The sequence below is a fragment of the Uranotaenia lowii genome, chromosome 3 (assembly GCF_029784155.1).
Source record: "Uranotaenia lowii strain MFRU-FL chromosome 3, ASM2978415v1, whole genome shotgun sequence".
Classification (NCBI taxonomy): Eukaryota; Metazoa; Arthropoda; class Insecta; order Diptera; family Culicidae; genus Uranotaenia; species Uranotaenia lowii.
In genome coordinates this window covers 345,473,148-345,496,277 of record NC_073693.1, presented here as the reverse complement: position 1 = coordinate 345,496,277, position 23,130 = coordinate 345,473,148, and the positions used below count along the sequence as shown (strand labels likewise).

At 36.4% G+C, this 23,130-nt stretch overlaps 1 protein-coding gene across 3 annotated transcripts in view; it reads right to left on the bottom strand.

The window, feature by feature from the left end:
- Positions 1 to 23,130, bottom strand: part of LOC129751947 (UDP-glucosyltransferase 2) — a 184,376-nt gene that overhangs the window by 52,145 nt on the left and 109,101 nt on the right. For all 3 annotated transcript variants that reach the window (XM_055747739.1, XM_055747737.1, XM_055747738.1), the window contains one exon: positions 8,839 to 9,319. In XM_055747739.1, the coding sequence (XP_055603714.1) occupies positions 8,839 to 9,319 (481 nt within the window). The remainder of the gene's footprint in view (positions 1 to 8,838; positions 9,320 to 23,130) is intronic.

The following is a 23,130-nucleotide window of genomic DNA, read 5'->3' as shown; positions in this document are numbered from 1 at the left end:
TCAATTTGGTAAAATAATCTTTCTCAATTTTAAAATCAAAACATTTAATACGCAAAGAGGCATCAGCATCAGCACAATCAATCAACAAACCGCGCGGCGAGACTGCAGTTCCTCCTGCTGCTGGGTAGGGTGGTAGATTTGGTGAGCGACAAAAAGAGAGCTACAGGATTTGTTTCTCCCGGGGCTACGTGAGGGGTGCGAGATTTGTACACCAACCTGTTGAAAACGTGGACCAAACTGGTTGAAATCTGGCAGCTTTCAGTAAATTCAAAAAACGTTGCTACAAATTTTCAAAACATCACACAAAATGTATGTCAATCGAAAGAGGAGATTCTAATGAATCTCTTGGTATATAAAAAGTTACCAATTTGAGTTCAAATTTTAGAGAAATCACGCTAACAAAATCGCGTAAACCCACCGACACGAGGGGGAGTTTGAAAAATGACAAAAAAGATGTGAGTTTCATTACCATATACTGAACAACTGAGATTTTTGAGGAACCAACTATGTTCTACGAAAATAATAATAAAGTTAACGAAAAAAAACTAAAATTTGAATTTAGAGAATCGATCCATTGGTAACCGAGATACAGCAATGCAAAGCCAAAATTGGGTGACTTTTTTGAAGTAAGAATTTTTTCTACCGGAAATTCCGGGATAGCGGCCAAAACTTCCTTTGGACCACCAAAAATTTATACATCCATGGATAGATTTATTCTTGACAATTCCAAATATTATAAAATCAGCGCAACATTTGGAACCTGTCTCAAGTTATAGGCATTCTAAAAAGAGCTCTTTTTCGGGACTTTTTTCATTCGGAATCAGCTACTGGTGATTTCGTAAAATATTTCGACTTTATTTTTCAATATTGAGAAACTAGAATAAATTATCTATACAATGAATCAATATTCATCGAAATCGGTCAATATTTGCGGCCAGGGGAACTTACGCAAACTCTCGGGTCATATAGACCCGAACAGCCTAATTACGGATTTTTTTGAGGGAGCACTTCCGGTGGTCACAGGAAGTTGCCTGGTACTACAGATTGTGTATTTCGTGATTCCCCAGGGAGGTTTTTAAAATCAAATTTTTTCGATTTTTTCTCGAAGAGTTATGATGATTTGAATGTGCGCTTCGGGTCATATTGACCCGAACGACTTTGGAAGGTTAAGGATGTGCGTAAGCGACTGGCTGTGAGTAAGTCAGTGCACTGACTTACTCACAGCCAGTCGCTTACGCACATCCTTAATCCGTCCCAGAAATTCCTAAATCCTAATCATTAAATTTATGGTTGGTGAACTAGGTGGTTTTTAAAACTATATTACTGACCAATCTGAGATTTTCCAAATGTTCGGATTGTTAAAAATTTATAACAGATTTAGTGCTTTAGGTATGAATCATTTGTTTTCGTTGAAAATAAAATGATAAATTGGCTTTTAAAACCCTTGAAAACTGATTGAAATTAATTAATTCAGTTTTGGGACGCGGCAATTTCCATACCAATTGTAGGGGAGATGAGGGCGTAACGAGCACCCAGGGCATAATGAGCACTACGCTTTTCTACGAAAGTACGTATTTTCTTAAATAAATTTTCATGAGGATTTGTTTCGTACTTCCTATAGTATTAATTTTTCACAAAAAAAGGAATCTCCTTATCATCTTTACAGAGATATTTAAAAAAAAACTAGCTTGGTTCTCAAGTTACGAAAATATTATAATTTTTGAGCACCACGAAATAAGCTCTTATGATCTTAAAATAACCTTGATCTATAATGTACGCACTGCAACATGATGTACACATTGTTTCTCAATTTTTACCATCATAAAATTTTTGATTTTTCACTTTTAACAATTTTAAAACACGTTTTTAATTAAATTTGTTGACTAGGGGCATATAGAGCACCTTATTATCGAGGCATAATGAGCATTTTCTGCCGTAGAATCCAGCAGCGAATAAAAATTGATTTATAGCGCCACATCTTGACTAGTTTTCATCCGACGATTTAGCCTATTGGTAAGGTGTCGGAGAGGTAATCAAAAGACTAGAGTTAGATTTCTGTTCGAGGTGATTTTTTTCCATTCACAATTCATGATCGATTTTTTTATTGTTACATTATACGGCTAGTAGCATCATCCTCCGAACAAAGCACTTAATGTATGAGCGTGCGTGAATTGTTTGTATTCTACAAACAGACCTAGATTATTTTGTTATTGCTTTGTTTGATGAATATACGACTCACGTGACTTCATCGAATTGAATTCGCTGCTAGATTCCCCGGCGAAAACGCACATCTTGCTCTGATTAATGGTGCTCATACTGCCTCAGGGGGGGTTCTCATTATGCCTCCACAGTGGCTGGTTATCAGCTTTTGGATAAAAAATTTAAAATGCATTTTTTAACGTTTTCATCTAGTTTTTCACGTTTCAGCCCGTTAGGGAATAGGTTTTTCAAGTGTCTGAACACGAAACAATAATGTAACCTCCATATTATAGCTATTTTCTATGGTTAAATAACCGTTTTCCTTAAGGTGGCCATTATGCCCCCATCTCCCCTACAGATCTTCACTATGTTTGTAATCGGGAAACTTCAATTAAACCGATTCAATTTCAAAAAATCTTCTCCGGTCGTTTTCCGCCTCACCAAATTTGTTTAGCAGCAAAAACAACCATCCAACTGGCAGAATATGTTCGCCTGACTGGCTGACTGACTGACTGACTGACTGACTGACTGACCCAAAACAACAAACAGCATCGGGGCGCATTTTCCGGTTCCGAGGACGAACGCCTAAATCGTCAACCCCCGAGGCAATTGGAAAAGGGGTGGATGAGAAATGGTAGTGAAATGGCCCCCCTGAGGGTGCCTTCATCTCATCGATACCTGTGTCTAATTGATTCATGTAGGCCTACCGAGGTATCGTTCATTGAATCTAGTTCAAGTTTGACGACATATCAGCGTTTCTAATGGGAAACGGCAACGTAACATGTTTTTGAATAATTTAACTTTTTTAAGATAGAAGTTTGCTTTCGAGAAATTTCTAGATTATCTATGCATAATTTCCAAAGAATCGAAACACTTTAAGCTTCAAGGATAATCTACAGGAGTTAAGAACATTTCGTTCTCAGAATAGCTTAAACATACTGTCGTGTCATTTATCGGTGTCAATGGGTGGAAAATAAATGCGTCCTTCACAGCCGTATGTCGTTCTTTGAAGGATACTCCAAGGTAGATGGGGTGGTTGGCGTTGGAAAATTAAACGACATGAGCCATGAACCGACCTATTCGCCTGGCAAACCGGTGTGTTTTGCTGTCGCCGTTTTTTTTGGTTAAGGTCAACTGCACGTTTAGCAATTGCATCAAGCAGCAGCCGCATGTAGCAGAGGGCAAGTTTAATGACACTTTGCCGCCAACAAATTCGCGAATGGCGCACTTGGCTGTCGCATATTGATCGAGAGCGCCGCCGTTTTCAATTTACATGAACGAGAGTACGCTCTTTGGCAAAATATGTATGAACGATTTTGCATGTTGCTGATGCTGTATCGGCGTTTTGAAGCACCATCGACCATATTGATAGTGAATATGATGCATCTAGTCAAATTTAATATCGTGTCATGGTGGAATCTAGTCGAACCAAGAACCTTTCATGTATCTATCAGTACAGGACACAAGATGCTGCCCTCGATCGATGTATGATGACAAAATTGAAATCCTTCTACACAGCAGCTCTGCTGAGGAACATCAATCTTCATTGGCACAGATAGCGAAAAATGTTTTGTTAAATTGTCCAAATTTGTCAAAATTGTCAAAATTGTCAAAATTGTCAAAATTGTCAAAATTGTCAAAATTGTCAAAATTGTCAAAATTGTCAAAATTGTCAAAATTGTCAAAATTGTCAAAATTGTCAAAATTGTCAAAATTGTCAAAATTGTCAAAATTGTCAAAATTGTCAAAATTGTCAAAATTGTCAAAATTGTCAAAATTGTCAAAATTGTCAAAATTGTCAAAATTGTCAAAATTGTCAAAATTGTCAAAATTGTCAAAATTGTCAAAATTGTCAAAATTGTCAAAATTGTCAAAATTGTCAAAATTGTCAAAATTGTCAAAATTGTCAAAATTGTCAAAATTGTCAAAATTGTCAAAATTGTCAAAATTGTCAAAATTGTCAAAATTGTCAAAATTGTCAAAATTGTCAAAATTGTCAAAATTGTCAAAATTGTCAAAATTGTCAAAATTGTCAAAATTGTCAAAATTGTCAAAATTGTCAAAATTGTCAAAATTGTCAAAATTGTCAAAATTGTCAAAATTGTCAAAATTGTCAAAATTGTCAAAATTGTCAAAATTGTCAAAATTGTCAAAATTGTCAAAATTGTCAAAATTGTCAAAATTGTCAAAATTGTCAAAATTGTCAAAATTGTCAAAATTGTCAAAATTGTCAAAATTGTCAAAATTGTCAAAATTGTCAAAATTGTCAAAATTGTCAAAATTGTCAAAATTGTCAAAATTGTCAAAATTGTCAAAATTGTCAAAATTGTCAAAATTGTCAAAATTGTCAAAATTGTCAAAATTGTCAAAATTGTCAAAATTGTCAAAATTGTCAAAATTGTCAAAATTGTCAAAATTGTTAAAATTCTCAAAATTGTCAAAATTTTCAAAATTGTAAAAATTGTCAATATTTTGAAAATTGTCAAAATTTCCAAAATTGTCAAAATTGTCAAATTGTCAAAATTGACAAAATTGTCAAAATTGTCAAAATTGTCGAAATTGTCAAAATTGTCAAAATTGTCAAAATTGTCAAAATTGTCAAAATTGTCAAAATTGTCAAAATTGTCAAAATTGTCAAAATTGTCAAAATTGTCAAAATTGTCAAAATTGTCAAAATTGTCAAAATTGTCAAAATTGTCAAAATTGTCAAAATTGTCAAAATTGTCAAAATTGTCAAAATTGTCAAAATTGTCAAAATTGTCTAAATTGTCAAAATTGTCAAAATTGTCAAAATTGTCAAAATTGTTAAAATTGTCGAAATTGTCAAAATTGTCAAAATTGTCAAAATTGTCAAAATTGTCAAAATTGTCAAAATTGTCAAAATTGTCAAAATTGTCAAAATTGTCAAAATTGTCAAAATTGTCAAAATTGTCAAAATTGTCAAAATTGTCAAAATTGTCAAAATTGTCAAAATTGTCAAATTTGTCAAAATTGTCAAAATTGTCAAAATTGTCCAAATTGTCCAAATTGTCAAAATTGTCAAAATTGTGAAAATTGTGAAAATTGTCAAAATTGTCAAAATTGTCAAAATTGTCAAAATTGTCAAAATTGTCAAAATTGTCAAAATTGTCAAAATTGTCAAAATTGTCAAAATTGTCAAAATTGTCAAAATTGTTAAAATTGTCAAATTGTCAAAATTGACAAAATTGTCAAAATTGTCAAAATTGTCAAAATTGTCAAAATTGCCAAAATTGTCAAAATTGTCAAAATTGTCAAAATTGTCAAAATTGTCAAAATTGTCAAAATTGTCAAAATTGTCAAAATTGTCAAAATTGTCAAAATTGTCAAAATTGTCAAAATTGTCAAAATTGTCAAAATTGTCAAAATTGTCAAAATTGTCAAAATTGTCAAAATTGTCAAAATTGTCAAAATTGTCAAAATTGTCAAAATTGTCAAAATTGTCAAAATTGTCAAAATTGTCAAAATTGTCAAAATTGTCAAAATTGTCAAAATTGTCAAAATTGTCAAAATTGTCAAAATTGTCAAAATTGTCAAAATTGTCAAAATTGTCAAAATTGTCAAAATTGTCAAAATTGTCAAAATTGTCAAAATTGTCAAAATTGTCAAAATTGTCAAAATTGTCAAAATTGTCAAAATTGTCAAAATTGTCAAAATTGTCAAAATTGTCAAAATGGTCAAAATTGTCAAAATTGTCAAAACTGTCAAAATTGTCAAAATTGTCAAAATTGTCAAAATTGTCAAAATTGTCAAAATTGTCAAAATTGTCAAAATTGTCAAAATTGTCAAAATTGTCAAAATTGTTAAAATTCTCAAAATTGTCAAAATTTTCAAAATTGTAAAAATTGTCAATATTTTGAAAATTGTCAAAATTTCCAAAATTGTCAAAATTGTCAAATTGTCAAAATTGACAAAATTGTCAAAATTGTCAAAATTGTCAAAATTGTCGAAATTGTCAAAATTGTCAAAATTGTCAAAATTGTCAAAATTGTCAAAATTGTCAAAATTGTCAAAATTGTCAAAATTGTCAAAATTGTCAAAATTGTCAAAATTGTCAAAATTGTCAAAATTGTCAAAATTGTCAAAATTGTCAAAATTGTCAAAATTGTCAAAATTGTCAAAATTGTCAAAATTGTTAAAATTGTCGAAATTGTCAAAATTGTCAAAATTGTCAAAATTGTCAAAATTGTCAAAATTGTCAAAATTGTCAAAATTGTCAAAATTGTCAAAATTGTCAAAATTGTCAAAATTGTCAAAATTGTCAAATTTGTCAAAATTGTCAAAATTGTCAAAATTGTCCAAATTGTCCAAATTGTCAAAATTGTCAAAATTGTGAAAATTGTGAAAATTGTCAAAATTGTCAAAATTGTCAAAATTGTCAAAATTGTCAAAATTGTCAAAATTGTCAAAATTGTCAAAATTGTCAAAATTGTCAAAATTGTCAAAATTGTCAAAATTGTCAAAATTGTCAAAATTGTCAAAATTGTCAAAATTGTTAAAATTGTCAAATTGTCAAAATTGACAAAATTGTCAAAATTGTCAAAATTGTCAAAATTGTCAAAATTGTCAAAATTGCCAAAATTGTCAAAATTGTCAAAATTGTCAAAATTGTCAAAATTGTCAAAATTGTCAAAATTGTCAAAATTGTCAAAATTGTCAAAATTGTCAAAATTGTCAAAATTGTCAAAATTGTCAAAATTGTCAAAATTGTCAAAATTGTCAAAATTGTCAAAATTGTCAAAATTGTCAAAATTGTCAAAATTGTCAAAATTGTCAAAATTGTCAAAATTGTCAAAATTGTCAAAATTGTCAAAATTGTCAAAATTGTCAAAATTGTCAAAATTGTCAAAATTGTCAAAATTGTCAAAATTGTCAAAATTGTCAAAATTGTCAAAATTGTCAAAATTGTCAAAATTGTCAAAATTGTCAAAATTGTCAAAATTGTCAAAATTGTCAAAATTGTCAAAATTGTCAAAATTGTCAAAATTGTCAAAATTGTCAAAATTGTCAAAATTGTCAAAATTGTTAAAATTGTCAAAATTGTCAAAATTGTCAAAATTGTAAAAATTGTCAAAATTGTCAAAATTTCGAAAATTGTCAAAATTGTCAAAATTGTCAAAATTGTCAAAATTGTCAAAATTGTCAAAATTGTCAAAATTGTCAAAATTGTCAAAATTGTCAAAATTGTCAAAATTGTCAAAATTGTCAAAATTGTCAAAATTGTCAAAATTGTCATAATTGTCATAATTGTCAAAATTGTCAAAATTGTCAAAATTGTCAAAATTGACAAAATTGTCAAAATTGTCAAAATTGTCAAAATTCTCAAAATTGTCAAAATTGTCAAAATTGTTGAAATTGTCAAAATTGTCAAAATTGTTAAAATTGTTAAAATTGTCAAAATTGTCAAAATTGTGAAAATTGTGAAAATTGTCAAAGTTTTAAAAATTGTCAAAATTGTCAAAATTGTCAAAATTCTCAAAATTGTCAAAATTATCAAAGTTTTGAAAATTGTCAAAATTGTCAATATTTTGAAAATTGGCAAAATTGTCAAAATTTTCAAAATTGTCAAAATTGCCAAAATTGTCCAAATTGTCAAAATTGTCAAAATTTTTGAAAGTTTTAAATTTTTCAAAATTTTTAAAATTTTTAAAATTTTAATAATTTTATATAATTACATACTTATTTTGCTTAAAGAATTCGAGAGAAACGAGCGGATAAATGATTTAAAATAATATTAAATCATAAGGTATCATCAAACTTCGCCAATCAGTTTCAATCAACACGTTGCTTGTATTTTTATAGCCAGCTGGAACGATCGGCAATGAAATAGTTTAGGCAAATGTTTATAAAAGAACGAGACTGCACGCCCTTGATTAAAAGCTGTTTGAGATTGATCAAAAGCTGTTAAGTTGCTGCTGCCTCGATAACTGAAACGAAGATGAAACAACTAATTCGTTGGGCAATCGTTGTTATCGTTTCGATAGCGCAGCTCGAAATTGCTTCTGCCGACGAAAAATGTTGGGTCATCAAGAACATCGAATCAGGCAAATATCTGCAGCCGGCGAGGACCCAAAGGGCAGACGAAATTCAACGGCTGACGACCCACTTGCGCCTGAAAAACGCCATCTGGCAGCTGAAGCGTTTCGAAGTCAACCATTACATGAGACACGTGGAATCGGGCCGCTTCCTGGCAATGCAAACCACCGTGCTGGAAGATGGTTCGATGGCTCCGACCGGATGGCCAATTCTGGTGTCCCGGGAGCAAGCCACCAGGCACCCCCGAGGTATGATTCTGTTTCAAATTTCGAACGTCAATGCCGGAACTATCACGAATCCGCGAACTGGGCTCATGATTAGCGGCAAGGAACGACTGCTGGATTCCGTTAAAAAGTGCCGCGGACAAACGTGTCTGTGGTCTTTCGAGGAGACGGATTGCTCCTGAACTGTGAGTGATTTACGCTAGACGAAACTACATTCACGAATAAAGTTTGCGAAACTGTTTCCTTCTAATGTTGTTGTTTGAAATCCGAAATATTCGGATTCACAGTTTTGCATCCCGGTTTTGGATTTTCCGAATTTTTTTCATTGTATCAAAAAACAATGTCCTAAGCTAGTACTTACATAATAAACCGACTGCACGAACATGTGGCACAGGGCGTTCATGACTCGCTGCAGGAAGTGCATGTCGTCGGTGTAGGGTCGCCAGAAAGCTGGGGTAATCGAATAGGGTGCCGGATTGCCGGCCATCGACATCGTCTCCATGTAAAAGCCGACGGTGTTGATGTACATGTAGGGCGCTCCGAGGCGATAGGCCAGCCCTAGGGCACACTCCGGGTAGGCCCCATCCAGAATCAGCAGGTCGAACTTCCTACCCAGAAGATCCATCGTTTCCTTGTCCTCCAGGGTGGCATCACAGGCCTGCCACGCGTACCGGAAGACGTCCCACAAGGACAGGGGTAAATCGCCTCGCATCCGGGCTCCCAGCAAGTCCCAGTTGGTGTAGTTGCGGATGAATTCGACCAGCCCCGAAGGAGCGATCTCGTGCAGGCCATTTTGGGCGAAATCTGCCGGGAATCCGTTGAGGAATGTGATGTTGTGACCTCTGAAATAGATAAAGAGATATAGAGTTCTCAGTTATTCAATCAAGCTGTCTGCTACAATTGTTAGAATATCAATTTGCGTAATTTTAACTTCTAATAAATAAATAGTGATTAAAAAAGTCTCACGAAAAAAGCACTACATAGAATGGTATCCAGTTGACCGCTCCTATCAAAATGTCTGATCTGATGACTACAAAAATACAAACAACGAAAAATGCCCAAAAATTTCGAATGAAAATCGGCAAAGACCCACACAACGAAAAGGGACCAGCGATTGGAAACTTGGAACATGGAACTGTCGATCTTTGAATTTCATGGAATGTCCGAACTGACGATAAAAGTATACGTTTTATTATAGTCTGGTATTAACAAGGTTCTTCCGCGGGAGGATGACTGGAAAATCAAGATCAAAGGGTAGATCTACAGCGTGTTCTATTCGGCTTTCTTTGCGCATAACTCCGAATTCGTCGATGAACGAAGATAAGTTGTAGTGACTGCACTTTTCCAATGGTTTCCACTTGTTCACTTGTTTGTCTCGGTTGAACACTCAAGTTCATAAGGAAATTCCACTTGTTGCGCCATCTACCAAAAGCAAAATTCTGCACGTTGATATGATTTCTGTTCATGTTGGGTAATTGTTGACGGAAATTGTAGACGGGGTCGTATATTACCTCTCGGTACAGCTAAATACTTTCGACTTCTATGCAATCCGTCTATGGCAGTTTTCAATAAATCGATATACCTAACATCGTCATGGTTCTTACTATTATTTTCCATCTTGTAATACGACTTGGATCGATGAGAGCAGCTGTTGTTGTCACGTCGTAAAAATAAACTTTGCTCGAAGTTCTTCCTGCGTTCCCGGAGATGGAAGCGTTGATTCCGGCCAACTAGATTGGTAATCTCGTTAAAATTGAGGACCATGATATCTCCGACTACAAGATTTGCTTCTGCTTCCTTCGTCCACTTGATTAGTGTGGTTCCTGGTTCCGGCTGAGGCATGACCTGTCCATATTCTTTGCAGTCCTAGGCTGGTTATTCCGGAAATACTGGAATGCGTAAGTTTGTGGTGACTCGTCCGTTGGCCCGGCCGCGCAAGACTGGTCGCTGCTGTGAGTGTGAGTGCGATGGAAGGAAATGTGGGAAAGGGACGTCAGTACTACTGACTCAGCAGTTCCCCAACGAGGGGCTCTATGATGCAAAGTCTGGCGTACTATGTTATTACACGTTTGGCGATTTATCGACACTCCACAATTAGAATGTCAACAACGTTGTCATTCGCTGAAACCCACCGGCAAGTACTTACATCGATTAAATCGTGTATCTCAGCAACTCTGAGCCCTAAGAACGGAGTGTAGTTCCGATAATCTGAAGCGAGCCACGAAGAAACTGCTTTGTTGTCTATCCACAGAAAAGATTCTCGTATTGGTAAAGAATGATTTGAACGCGGGTGGATCATTCTAGCACCAGCAACAGCTGCCTGTAACTTCATCCTCGGTATTGATAATGGTTTCAACGGAGCAACTCTAGACTTAGACATCACCAAAGCGCTCTTAGGTTGCCCCGCATCTACTATACGAAAATACGCCACACAGCCATACGCACGCTTGCTAGAATCAGGAAACACATGGAGTTGCAAGGATTCATAAGCAGCAGGAATGCAATTTTAAAAATAACAGCGTGGAACAGACAGATCTTGAAGACAGGTAAACAGTGACGTCCTTTTCAGCTATTGCAAGAACTCTGGTTCTATGAGTTTTTCATCCCAAGTTATTCTTCCACACATCTTGTTAACGGATTTTCCCATGAACCAATAACGTTGACAGAAGGCCCAACGGGTAAAACAGGCTCATAAGACAACGTGTCGGTCATTGTCCTTGGAACAGAACTGGTCCCAAGTCTTTCCTGGTAGAAGTCGAGAAAAGGAAGACATCTGTTTCTGCATGCCAATACATTCCCAGAACGCGATCCACAGAGTTGTTCTTGTCTTCGCCCACTTTTACTAGACTTTCCACTGATGAACTGTCCATCTTTTATGAGGAGAAATCACCGTGAATTTGTTTTATGAAATGAATTTGCGGCTTTATCGGTGAGGGTTAAAGAGTTGAAATGAAAGACGGATAGAAGATCAGAAGACAATTCTAAGGTGGTGAAAAGAGCGAAGAGCATTTGAAATAGAAGCTTGACCACATGCTTAATTCTTTGTCCCGCATCAATTAACTGTATTGAAGAAGTAGTACCCAATAGAGAAGGCACTACATTTTTCGATACAGTTAATTATGGATGGTTTGACCGCCATGTGAGTGTGCACATGTGCCGAACGGACAAAAAATTTAGCATGTGGTTGCTCTGTTAAGTCTTCTATTGTGCGATATCGTTCCATCGATGGCTAGGTAGATTTTTTTGTCCGTTCGGCACATGTGCACACTCACATGGCGGTCGAGCCATCCATAATTAACTGTATCGAAAAATGTATTGCCTTCTCTATTGGGTACTAATTCTTCAATACTGTTAATTGATGCGGGACAAAGAATTTAGCATAAGGTCAAGCATCTATTTCAAATGCTCTTCGCTCTTTTCACCACCTTAGAATTTTCTTCTGATCTTCTATCCGTCTTTCATTTCAACTCTTTAACCCTCACAGATAAAGCCGCAAATTCATTTCATAGAACTGTCCATCGTTTCTAAGATCGCTGTTGAATTGGACACCCAATTGCGGATGTGGAAGCCATCTTCTTGATGAATCCATCTGGCCTGTTGCGCTCGTTCAATGGCTTCTGCAACAGAGTCCGTGCTGTCAAAGTTGTCGTCGACGTTCGTTTTATTGACGATGCTCAGATTTTTTTCAGGGATTTTCATCCTATTGGATGATTCATCCCATGCTCAGATGATATTGGAAAGCGCTCAGCAAACTACTCTGCATTCTTTTTTTTTTTTAATAAATTGTGCTGAACATGGCGAACAAGCTACCCCGAAAGTCGTCACGTCCATTACATAGATTACTGGATGGCTAATGGATGCGGCTTTAATAAAACTCGTTGGTATGTGGGACGCCAATGGATGAAGTTAACACATGCACATTCTCTCAAGGCATAAGTATCTTCCTGGGTGAGGAGCCAACTAACAGTCAGCCAGCCGAGCGGCAACGTCGGCCAGTAATGACAGTGCCCTCGTGGGTGATCTTTGTGTGGCAATCTAAGTTGCACAGTTGGGAATGCTAATCATCGTTCCTGGTGTGCACTTGATGAAACATTTCGGATATATCGCCTTCAAAACCAATGTTTCGCTCACGAAATCGGCTCAACACTGATGGCAGTACGGTAAATCAGTCAGATCAGATTATTCGGCCTCTTAGGGTTCAACAAAATATTAACTGGTAAAAACCAAGTTTTCTTCGGACTTGTTTTGGTCAGCACTTCCTCCGAAGCGAAATGCGCGTACCTCTTTTGGATGTACTGATCATTTTGATTGTGTACACTTTCTCGAAGCTCCTCGGATTTCGCCAGTCGATGCTTCTTTTCGACTATAGCGTAGATACCATTTCCCGATTCGGGTAATTGTTGCCTCCAGAATTTCTCGTGCTCTACGATCAGCATCCGTCTCAGGTTGGTTCCCAATATTACAATAGCTCTTCGTCCAAGTTTTCACAGGCACACCGGTGTACATTGTAGTGTTCGGCAACTGGCGATTTATCTCCTACTGGACCAAAAACCCAAGGCTGAGCGCCCGCCATGGGCTCACCTAAACCCTTCCGACTCTCGATCGGCTACAAAAGGTCGGCGTGATCTAAATCCGATTAATAACTTCGATTCTTTCGCACCGTAACCATCTACTGGCAACGTTTCAAATGCTGGAATTTGCTGCACATTATCAGAGTGTTCAAGCTGACGTTTTGAGAAGCTGTCTCACTTCTGGTGACGTTCGACGTCCAAGTCATTTCTAACGGCTGGTGAATTCCTTGAATCTCAATTTAGGAGGTCACATCGAACTCGAGAAGAGACAACAAAAACGCTAGCATATCTACCTGGTTCTCTCCGTCATGCAACGTAAAAGGAACTACGGGAAACAGGATTGCGGTCTGTGGACATTGCAGTTGGCAGTGACATTTGAAGGCGCACCATTGTCTCTCCTTCCTCCAGTTTGTCGCTGTTCCCTACTTTCTTCTCAATCTATTCGTCCTGGGTGAAACAGTGGATGATGACGTTCAGAGCACTGATTCATACCACACCTTCGTTTGGAATTACATACATTCAGGCGTGTGACCGAAAAGACATACATGATGTCTTTTAGATGGCTGGATGTTATCGAACATAATGGGTTTTGACACGACCGCAGTTTGGCCCAACTACACGATCCTAAATAAGCCCAAGGATACTACACGGCAAGGAATACCAGTTAGGGGATTTCTTCCATAGGAGCACTGACTGAGTACAACTGTTTAGTTACAAGTTCAAGTCCATACTGCTTTATTGTTACCCTCAAAAAGACTGTTGGTGAGCAAGCATCTTCATAAAGCTTGTTCTCACCCTTACAGGTTTCAGTTTTCCTGATGTAATCGTAGTCAATTGCGTCAAAGATAAGTAGCGGGATAAACTGTTCGGTGAGTTCATGCAGCTACCTATCAGTTTCCTTCAACGTGCATTCGTCACATGCACGTTAGTATCGCACTTATTCCATCTGAGGTGATTATGGCAGTTAGGCCACCAATTCGGCCAAAATTGTAAAACAAATGTGCATCCAACTTAGCTGTTTCGAGGCACCCTTGTGTCACAGCTATTCTAAAGCTAAGCAACGATTCCAAATTTTCAGGATACGGGGCCGAAACCTCTCGTAAATTGACCAGCGGAGCCATAATCAAGAACTCTGGTCTACCAAACCTACCAGAGACCTCGACTATAGATGTTACACATTTGGGTTGCATTTGCTACAGCTGAACCACTGCAGGAGCATTCCCTTGCAAACTGTCCTGAAGGCGGAAAAAATGTTCGGTGTTGCTGAACCCAAACGCGATGTTCCCATTCTCGTACGTGTTGATGAACAAAGGCCATGTTTCCGGATAACCGGAAAAGATCGGCCGCCTTTCCGGCCTAATGTTCCTGGCAGCTATTAGTCCTTTCCACAAGTTTCTGCGCGAAATCCACACCCCCCCCCTCCCCCAAGCGAGAAATAACCGTTACTAAAAAAAACAAAAATGCTAGAGCTTCAAAAAAAGAATTAGAATTCCTAGTCGGTATACCCCTCAATTTTAAATCTCCGTTATGGTACGAAATTCAAATGTCAGAAAATTTTTCCATTTAGGTTCAATAAATTTTCCGGTAGGCGCTTCAGAGGCATAAGGAGTGTATCGAAAATTAACTACCGTGACTGCGGGTAATTCCGTGCAGCACATAATTCCGTGCATTTTCCTGAAAAAAAGGTTTTTTTCTATACGAAAAATTATTTATATCCAACATATTTTTATGCTATCGTGTAGACATTGAACTTACGCACAATGCTGTCAAATACCTACAGCATTTTATGCTTTACACAGCCCAAGGAAAATAACAACGCCAGCACTCTTCGGTTGAAACGTCACTTTCTGGTGTTGCAAAGCGTTAATGCAAAGTTGAGTCCGCAATGCTTTATTTACTATATTTTTCTTCGGGGTCATTCACTAATTACGAAAGTATTTAATAGGGAGGGGCTGGGGTGTAACCAGATTTATTACCAGGTTTATTATAGCTTGAAAGTTATCGCTTTTATTTAATCAACAACAAACTGCTGTTCAGCATTCTTAATTTACAAAATGAGGGGAGGTGTTTAAACTCATGGTTTCGCAATCGAGAACAATGGATCAATGATTGCTGAAGACAGGCGATGAAGATAAACGTGGTTCAGATGTTAACATTATCGCACGGTTAAGCGAGACTACTCAAATTGGGTTCGTGGAAACACGACAGTGTTGCCAGATATTCTGGGTAAAAGTATCAAAGTACTCTTGACAAAATGAGGAATGGAAAGTGACAAATAGCTATCGCTAATGTAGTGGGTAGTTCTAAAAGGGAGTTGACGAACAAACCTAAATATGTATAGAAAAAATGACAAAAATAACAAAAACGACAAAAATGACAAAAATGACAAAAATGACAAAAATGACAAAAATGACAAAAATGACGAAAATGACAAAAATGACAAAAATGACAAAAATGACAAAAATGACAAAAATGACAAAAATGACAAAAATGACAAAAATGACAAAAATGACAAAAATGACAAAAATGACAAAAATGACAAAAATGACAAAAATGACAAAAATGACAAAAATGACAAAAATGACAAAAATGACAAAAATGACAAAAATGACAAAAATGACAAAAATGACAAAAATGACAAAAATGACAAAAATGACAAAAATGACAAAAATGACAAAAATGACAAAAATGACAAAAATGACAAAAATGACAAAAATTACAAAACGATTGCAATCTTGAAAATGAATTCAGATCTTATTTTATAATAGTGGTGTTCACTTCTTTTTTGTTTTTGGCAATTTTGAATTTAAATTCCGTATCTGAATTCTGCATTTTAAACCTAAATTAAAATTTTAAATTCCAAATTTGATATCGATTTCGGAATCTGAATTCCAAACCAAAATTCCCGATAGCTTTGAACTGAAAAGGGCATTTCATAACGGAATCCTTAACCTGAAATCTCATTCGAATTATTTAAATTAAGAATGATTTCTTAAATTATCAATGCGAACTATTGAATCTGAATGAACATTCCAAATGGTATAACTCTAATATTTCAATTCAGAATCACCATAATGAAACTTTTTTAAAGTTCAATTCTGCATAAGAATTGAGACTAAAAATTTTAAATCCAAATCTTATAAATGGTTTGTTATTTTAAATATTTTCTGGTACGATGAGTTTCGTAAATGGAAAATGAATCTAATTTTAGTTTCAAATGCAAAACCAAGATTCGATTCAAGATTTTGTGCCAATAATGAACTGAAATTCAAGAATAATAAACTGGGTACAGATTCCAGAATCCGATCACAGGGAACAAATTAGGATTTTTCTAAAAAAAATTGGAACCAGAACATCGGAAATGATTCGAGTTTTAAGCTTATCAGATATTTTTCCGCACCTATTCGAACAGGGCCTATACGTCTATTTTATCTTAAAACCTTGTAAAATCCGGGCATTCCATTTTAAAGTTCACAACCCCCCATATCTGGGCAATGTCTAGGCAAATTTGGGAACTCTTCAATTAAAATCATGAAGAAAAAAACTTCAAGTTTGTTTTTCATCGAAACACATCAGTCAGTTAATTTGGATCATATTTACTCAAAAAATTGTTTTGGACGTGAAATACATAATTGTGATCACGCAATTTGAGTTTTTCTTTAATTTTGCCAATAAAAGTGAAAACATTCTCGAAAAATCGGAGCAGTCTGGCAAACTAAGTGGGTCTAATTTGATTATTCGATTTTTTTTATTCGAATAAAATTCTATACTCGGGACTAAGGACTGCACCCAAAATTCATGCACCAACTTCTTTTGTGAACAACTTTTGATAGTGTTTTTCAAGTACAGTTTTAAAATATCTATCAACAAGTGTGAAAATTATTGAAAAACTGTTGTAGAGTTATGGGTCGGGATAAGATTTCGAGGTATTGGCCTTGGTTCTGTGCCGAGATTGTTACTGTTGATTCACTTTAGGCGTTCATCAAAATTAGATAAAGATTCAAAAATTCATAAACCAGAACATTTTTCTTAATGTTGTGGGAGTCTCAAGGGAGGGGAGGGGGTTCACCCCTAGACCCCCCCCCCCCTTTCTACGCCCTACGTCCATGTGTTAAAAGTATATATTGAAGCTTTGAGTTCTTTGGGTTGAGCTGAATCTTTGCACAAGTCATTTTTTTAGCCAATCAACAAAATTAATGGTCGGTTTATGAAGTTTGTCCTGGCCATTGTGGCCACCAACTTTACGTTCATCTTTAATTCCGAGTTTTGATTGCAAGTCTAAGAATATTATTTTATTTTTTAATATCGGCCCCAGTCTATATTTTAACAATCGATTTCAACTTAACTAGTGACGGAAGAAGAACAAATTTTCCCTCTCTGCGCATACTACTTTCTACCTAAAAGCCAAAAAAATGCTCGAACAACTCACAATGTAAATTTTTCATTATTTAAATTTTAATTTTATTAAAATATGTGTATTATCACAGAAAATAAGTTCAAACTCATTAAAATCAACTTCCGTTGATTGCGATAAGCAGATTGAACCTCCTTCGCAGAATGCAGGTATTCAGAAGTAAACTTTTTAATCTTACACCTGCAGCAAGTGGCCGTAACAAGCTCGTGATGTGATCCAATCAGCACGCATGGACCCACTAGGTAGGTGATTAATGGACGTAACGAGCTTCGTGACCTTAACTGTCAGTGTAATCCATCAAACAACTTTTCTTGACGATTACCAAGAACATCACCATCGCAGTTGACAGATTGGAGACATTTTTTTTTTCTTCCTCCAGGCCAACCTTGTATGTATACATGCAATAGGTGATTCCTTTTAATTCTTGTCCATGTGTCCAGTGTCCGGCGCTCAGCTGAATATCCGTTTTTAATGAACCCAACCTACGACACGCAGCAGCAGCAACATAAAATCTGACATTGAACCTGGACCAGTGGAGGCCAAAACGTGACCCATTAACTTCTTTTTTTTTGCCTGTCCCAACAGATTTAACACACTACCCGGCCGGAGAGATTTTCTGCCTCAGGTCCCAGGATGAAGAAGTCCTTGCACAAAGTTGCAACAATTAGTGGGCCCCTCTTCGAGCTGCTTCATCCAATTATAAAATCTTAAACCAGCCTAAACGTGTCGAGTGTACTAAGTAAGTGATTCCGTTTTTCTAGCGAATAACAATCTTAATGACGGTCGCCACCTAAGTAGTTGAACATGGGACACATTCGCGAGGAAACTCGTATGGTGCTCAAAATCCATTACGCAACCATATTGGGAAAAAGCAATTGAAAAGCGTCCGTGGGGCGCCCAGAAGGAGTTACAATTCTGGCCAAGCACCCCACCCCGGTGTGATGGTTTTTGATAAAAATAACTCGTGTCGATTTGCATAATTGGCCGTGAAAGCCGATCATCGTAGCTGCAGACAGACATACCTAAACTATAAAAATATGAACCGGTTCGCCAAATCGTTATCGATTATTATGGCTTCATTAGTTTGGGCCCAAAGGAACAGGTGAGGTGATCGATACTTACTTGCGATCGATACCTGATCAAATTACGCGGAAGGTCGTCTGCCACAGGAAACTTGTCAGCGAAACGCATCAACTACTTACCAGTTGAATCCTTAACAAATAAATGCAGTAACTCGAGTGTTTCTTCAGGAACAAAAATTTAAATTCATGGTGCAGTGTGCTTTGCTACACTTTAAAAAAAAATATTCTAAAAAAATTTCAATTTTTTATTGTTTTGTAGGCATTATTTTAAATCAAATTACAACATAATTCAAATGCAAACGCAATCAGAGCTACAGCTGAGTTTTCGAATTGCAATACAAAGATGGCTTAACTTATTTCTTGAAACATGATATTTCAGATTGTTTGCGAGATGTGATATGTTAAATGGTTTTTATAAGCTTATAAGGTCTTTAAATATCAAATTGTTAGAAATTCCCCACCCTCTTCCCCTTTAATTGTCGGATGGGCTCAGGAACTATACCATAGAAATATTTTAAGTATCTTAAAGATGCATATGCCACATTTGGCTCCATTTGTTTGATAAGAGTTTGAGCGTTATGTCAAATAAAATATGAATAAAATCTGCTTCTTTCATCCCGACTCCGCCCTGAAAAAGGAGGGTCTCAAATTGTTTGTATGCAAACCACCTAACTTATGAAATATGGTCCCTTTTGCTTATATGCTCTCGATTTATATTAAAAAAAAACTGTTGAGAGAGCCCTCCTATCGTCTCCATCTCCTCAGCTGGTGAGAAGTTATAATCATACCCATTTTTTTCCAACCCGAAAGCAGGGATGCTTTTCTCCGTGGTGTTTTACAGAGCCGTAAAATTTCAACACCGCATTATTATTGCTAAGAACTTATCGGAGATATTATTAGTTTTTCAGCACTCTCTATTTGTAAAATACACTAACTTAAATTCTCACCGCCATCAGATTCTCACATTAGAGCATTGATGTTCGCACCGTGGAGTAGTACTCTACATTTCTTCAACAACAAGAATCAACTGCATTTTTGGTGAATTGGTTCCGCCAAACGTAAGGGAAGCAGGGTGTTGAAAGCAATGTGCCATTCCGGGACGTTCGTTTATTGATCGTTTTGAGTGATGTAGGTATCAGTTGATCGATTTATATTGGTATCCTTCCTAAGAAATTCGCCATTCAAAAAAGCAACGCGAATGCAAGCGCGGTAAACCTTGCTTAAATATGGACTCTTGGGAGATTTGGAAACAGGAAATGGTTTCCTAGCTACGCACAACCTGGTGTGGGACATTTTAAAGCCGCTGCTCTTATCCTACCCTACATTTTCCTTTCCTTTTATCCTTTCCTTCACCTTTCCTAATATCCTTCATTATCCTTTTCTTTTTTGAGTTGTAATCTACAACATGGAGTAATGTAAGATTAGAGATATACCGAATATTGACCTTTTCAACTATTCGGCCAAACGAATATTCGGTCGAATATTCTGTTGTGTTTTCAATAAAAATACTTTTATTTCTACTGCTGTTTCTGATAGAAATTTTCTATTCTGCCATCTTAATGTCCCTCATGTTTTAAGTCGATTATTACCAATCAGATTTATCAGATCCTTTTTAAGTAGAGGTCTCTTTGATTTTCAAAGTGTCACCATAAGCTGAAAGGACATCAGATGGCATGTCGTTTCTAGGACGTTTATTACAAAAAAATGCTTTTATGTTTATATCGAATTGGATGAAAGTTGTGAGACTAGCCACTAGTCAGTCGGCAGGCGTCCCAGAGATTCCATAAACAATCCCTAGGGTCGGTAAGCTTACTGATCATGCAAAATTCAGGGAATATTCGGAGGAAGAAAAACTCCACCTTCTAGCTTAAACTTAAATTTATTGGGAAACACAATCCAAGCTTTAATTCCACCACTTTGAAACAAACATGAGTGACAATAATGGTTATCTGACCTTATTACTGCTACCACCTGGTTTTGGTCTTCGGGTTGGTCCGACCTTGGGTTAGGTGAGGTCAAACTCGGTCCAATGGCGTCGACGCGGCGATATAGCTGGCGGCGCACTAAGATAGCGACCAGCGCCAGGTGCGAAGCGGTTGACGGGTAAGTTATAGTGTACCTGACCCCACCTTGGGTGCTGAACCAGGCACGGAAGTGTTGTTGGTCGGATCAAATTCGCCAGCGAGAAATTCACCCGAACTAGCGGCGGTACAATGCGCGAAACCAACAGCTGGTTTAAATCCGTCTAACGGTGGATTTAAATCCGGAGGCGATGGGGGTTACCTCTATTGTAGCGGTAGACGTAACCTCCAAGGCAACAACGGTTTTACGGCGGATTCAAATTGTAGGTTCGTTCTTTGAATCCGGTTGAACGGTGAAGGCTCAGCGATGGGTTGTTATTTCATCCCACAACAGTGGGGTCCTAAATATAGGGTCCTAATATCAGATGATGTCGATAGCGAGAGCAAAATGGCGAACTTTACCTGCTGTCCGAATATGTGACTTCAAACTTATCACAATATTCCAAATTTCTTCCGGAGTTCTTTCGCCAACGTTCAAATTTCAAATGATGATGGCCGTTCACGGGCTTTGGACAGCAGGCAATCGTTGCGCTCGCCTCGCGCCTTTTTTGTCTCGTCTAAATCCCATCCGCCTCTTCTATTTCCATCCGCCTCTTCGCTCCGCTGGGTAGCTTGCGGTCTCTGGTGGTGAGTGGTGGAACCAGTAGTGGTCATGGCTGCGTGCTGTTCGTGGAAGTTTTCGCCTTCCAGAGGAATAGTTCAACCCCCAAAATACTCACTGCATATAAAACTACAAACTACGAACAAAATCGCTGAGACCTCTTTCGAGAGACTAGCAACGCTTACAAAGTCTAATTTTTGCTAGATGTCATCAAAATAGTTGTCAAAAAGAACGATGATCTTTAATCTTAACCACACAATACTTTCTACGACACGATTCATCACACGACACGGCCGGGTCTGAACAATTTTTGAAAAACTTGTAAAAAAAAGGAAAATCTGAACAGAAACTATGCATTATTCTCAAACAAACAAGAGGAAAAAGAAATAAAATTAATTGAAATTTATAGTTTTTAACAAATTACAACAGCAGTGTTCAAATCGTATTTAACGAATAAATTTACTCTAAAAAATCGTTTTGTAACAGTAAATTTAAAAAAAAATTAAAAGAAATTTTTAATTTTTTTTAATTTAATTTTGCAAAAAATCTGAATTAACCCGGATGAAATCTGGAAATTTTTAAAAAATATGTGGCCATCCAGGTCAGATTTAACATTTCTCGATTTTCTTATTTGTTTTGTGGGCAAGTCTGGATGTATCAAGAAACTTTGGAATAAACGATAATTAAAGTGTAAAGCTATCTACAGTGAAAAATCGTAGTAACTGGAGATAATTGTCGTTAGAGTGGAATCGAAAGCTTTTTTATGACGCCATGAACTTATCAAATTAGCAACTTTGCACTTCAATGCTATTCAAATAGGCATTTTCAACATGGATAAACAAAAATCGAAGTGAAAATCCAGCATTTTTCATATTCTTGGCGTTGTATGAAATGATTCATCTCACATGAAATTGAACGATTTAATCAATATAAAATTATCCGAATTTCCCGGATTTATCCAGACGAAACGTGAGAAAAGTTGCCGGAAATATTGCAAGAAATTCCACTCGGCCCGAACTTCTAAGAAAATTGTAATAATTAAAAAAAAAAAGTTTTAACAAAATAAACATTTTTTATTTATATAAAACTTAAAAATAAATTGAAAGCGACGGATTTTAATTGGTAAAACATTTTGTTTCCAAGTAAGCAAACTGTTTCTTGGTTGCTAGTACAATTGGAATAGCCCCTTCAAGTATACTATTTCACGATATACCCCTTAAAGTATACAATCACCTGCAATGTTTCATGTTCAATAGTTAGAACACAGCCTTTTCAATGTTCGAATATGTGTGTTCCATAATTGTGTGTGATAAAACATTTTCAAATACTGAAAAGGACTTCAGTGATGGTGTTTAAACATATTTGTGATGCCTCATTTCTATGTGACTTTCACATAATTCCAAGATTTTGAAAGAAATATCTGAATTAAGATTTGTGCCTTTTGCCCATTACGCTGGATTATCCCGGTCTAGATACGTGTGAGAGAGCTTCTGATAAATGTGAAATGAGACCTTTTTTCGTCTATGCATCCATTTTTCTATTGAATTCAACACACGCTTTTTGGAGCTTGCCACGCATCAACCAAAAAACTTTACGGTCGTTCTTACGGAAGGATTTTATTTTTTAAATGTTCATAATATAGTTTAATATAGTTTTATAATTCATAACTATTTTATACTATCTATTCCAGTGGTATTAGTTAAACACCAGAGTTCGTAGTGTTTAACTGTCCAAGATTCGAAGGGGTACGCATTAACATGCTTGTCGCCTGTGAACCCGACACAACAGCCGACAATATCGTGCGGAGGATGTGTGAGGATGCCAATACTTGACTCGTGATCAGCGTTGGGTTCATCCGGATAATCCAGCCGTGTGCTTTGACAGGAGCGTGTCCAGGATAAGCT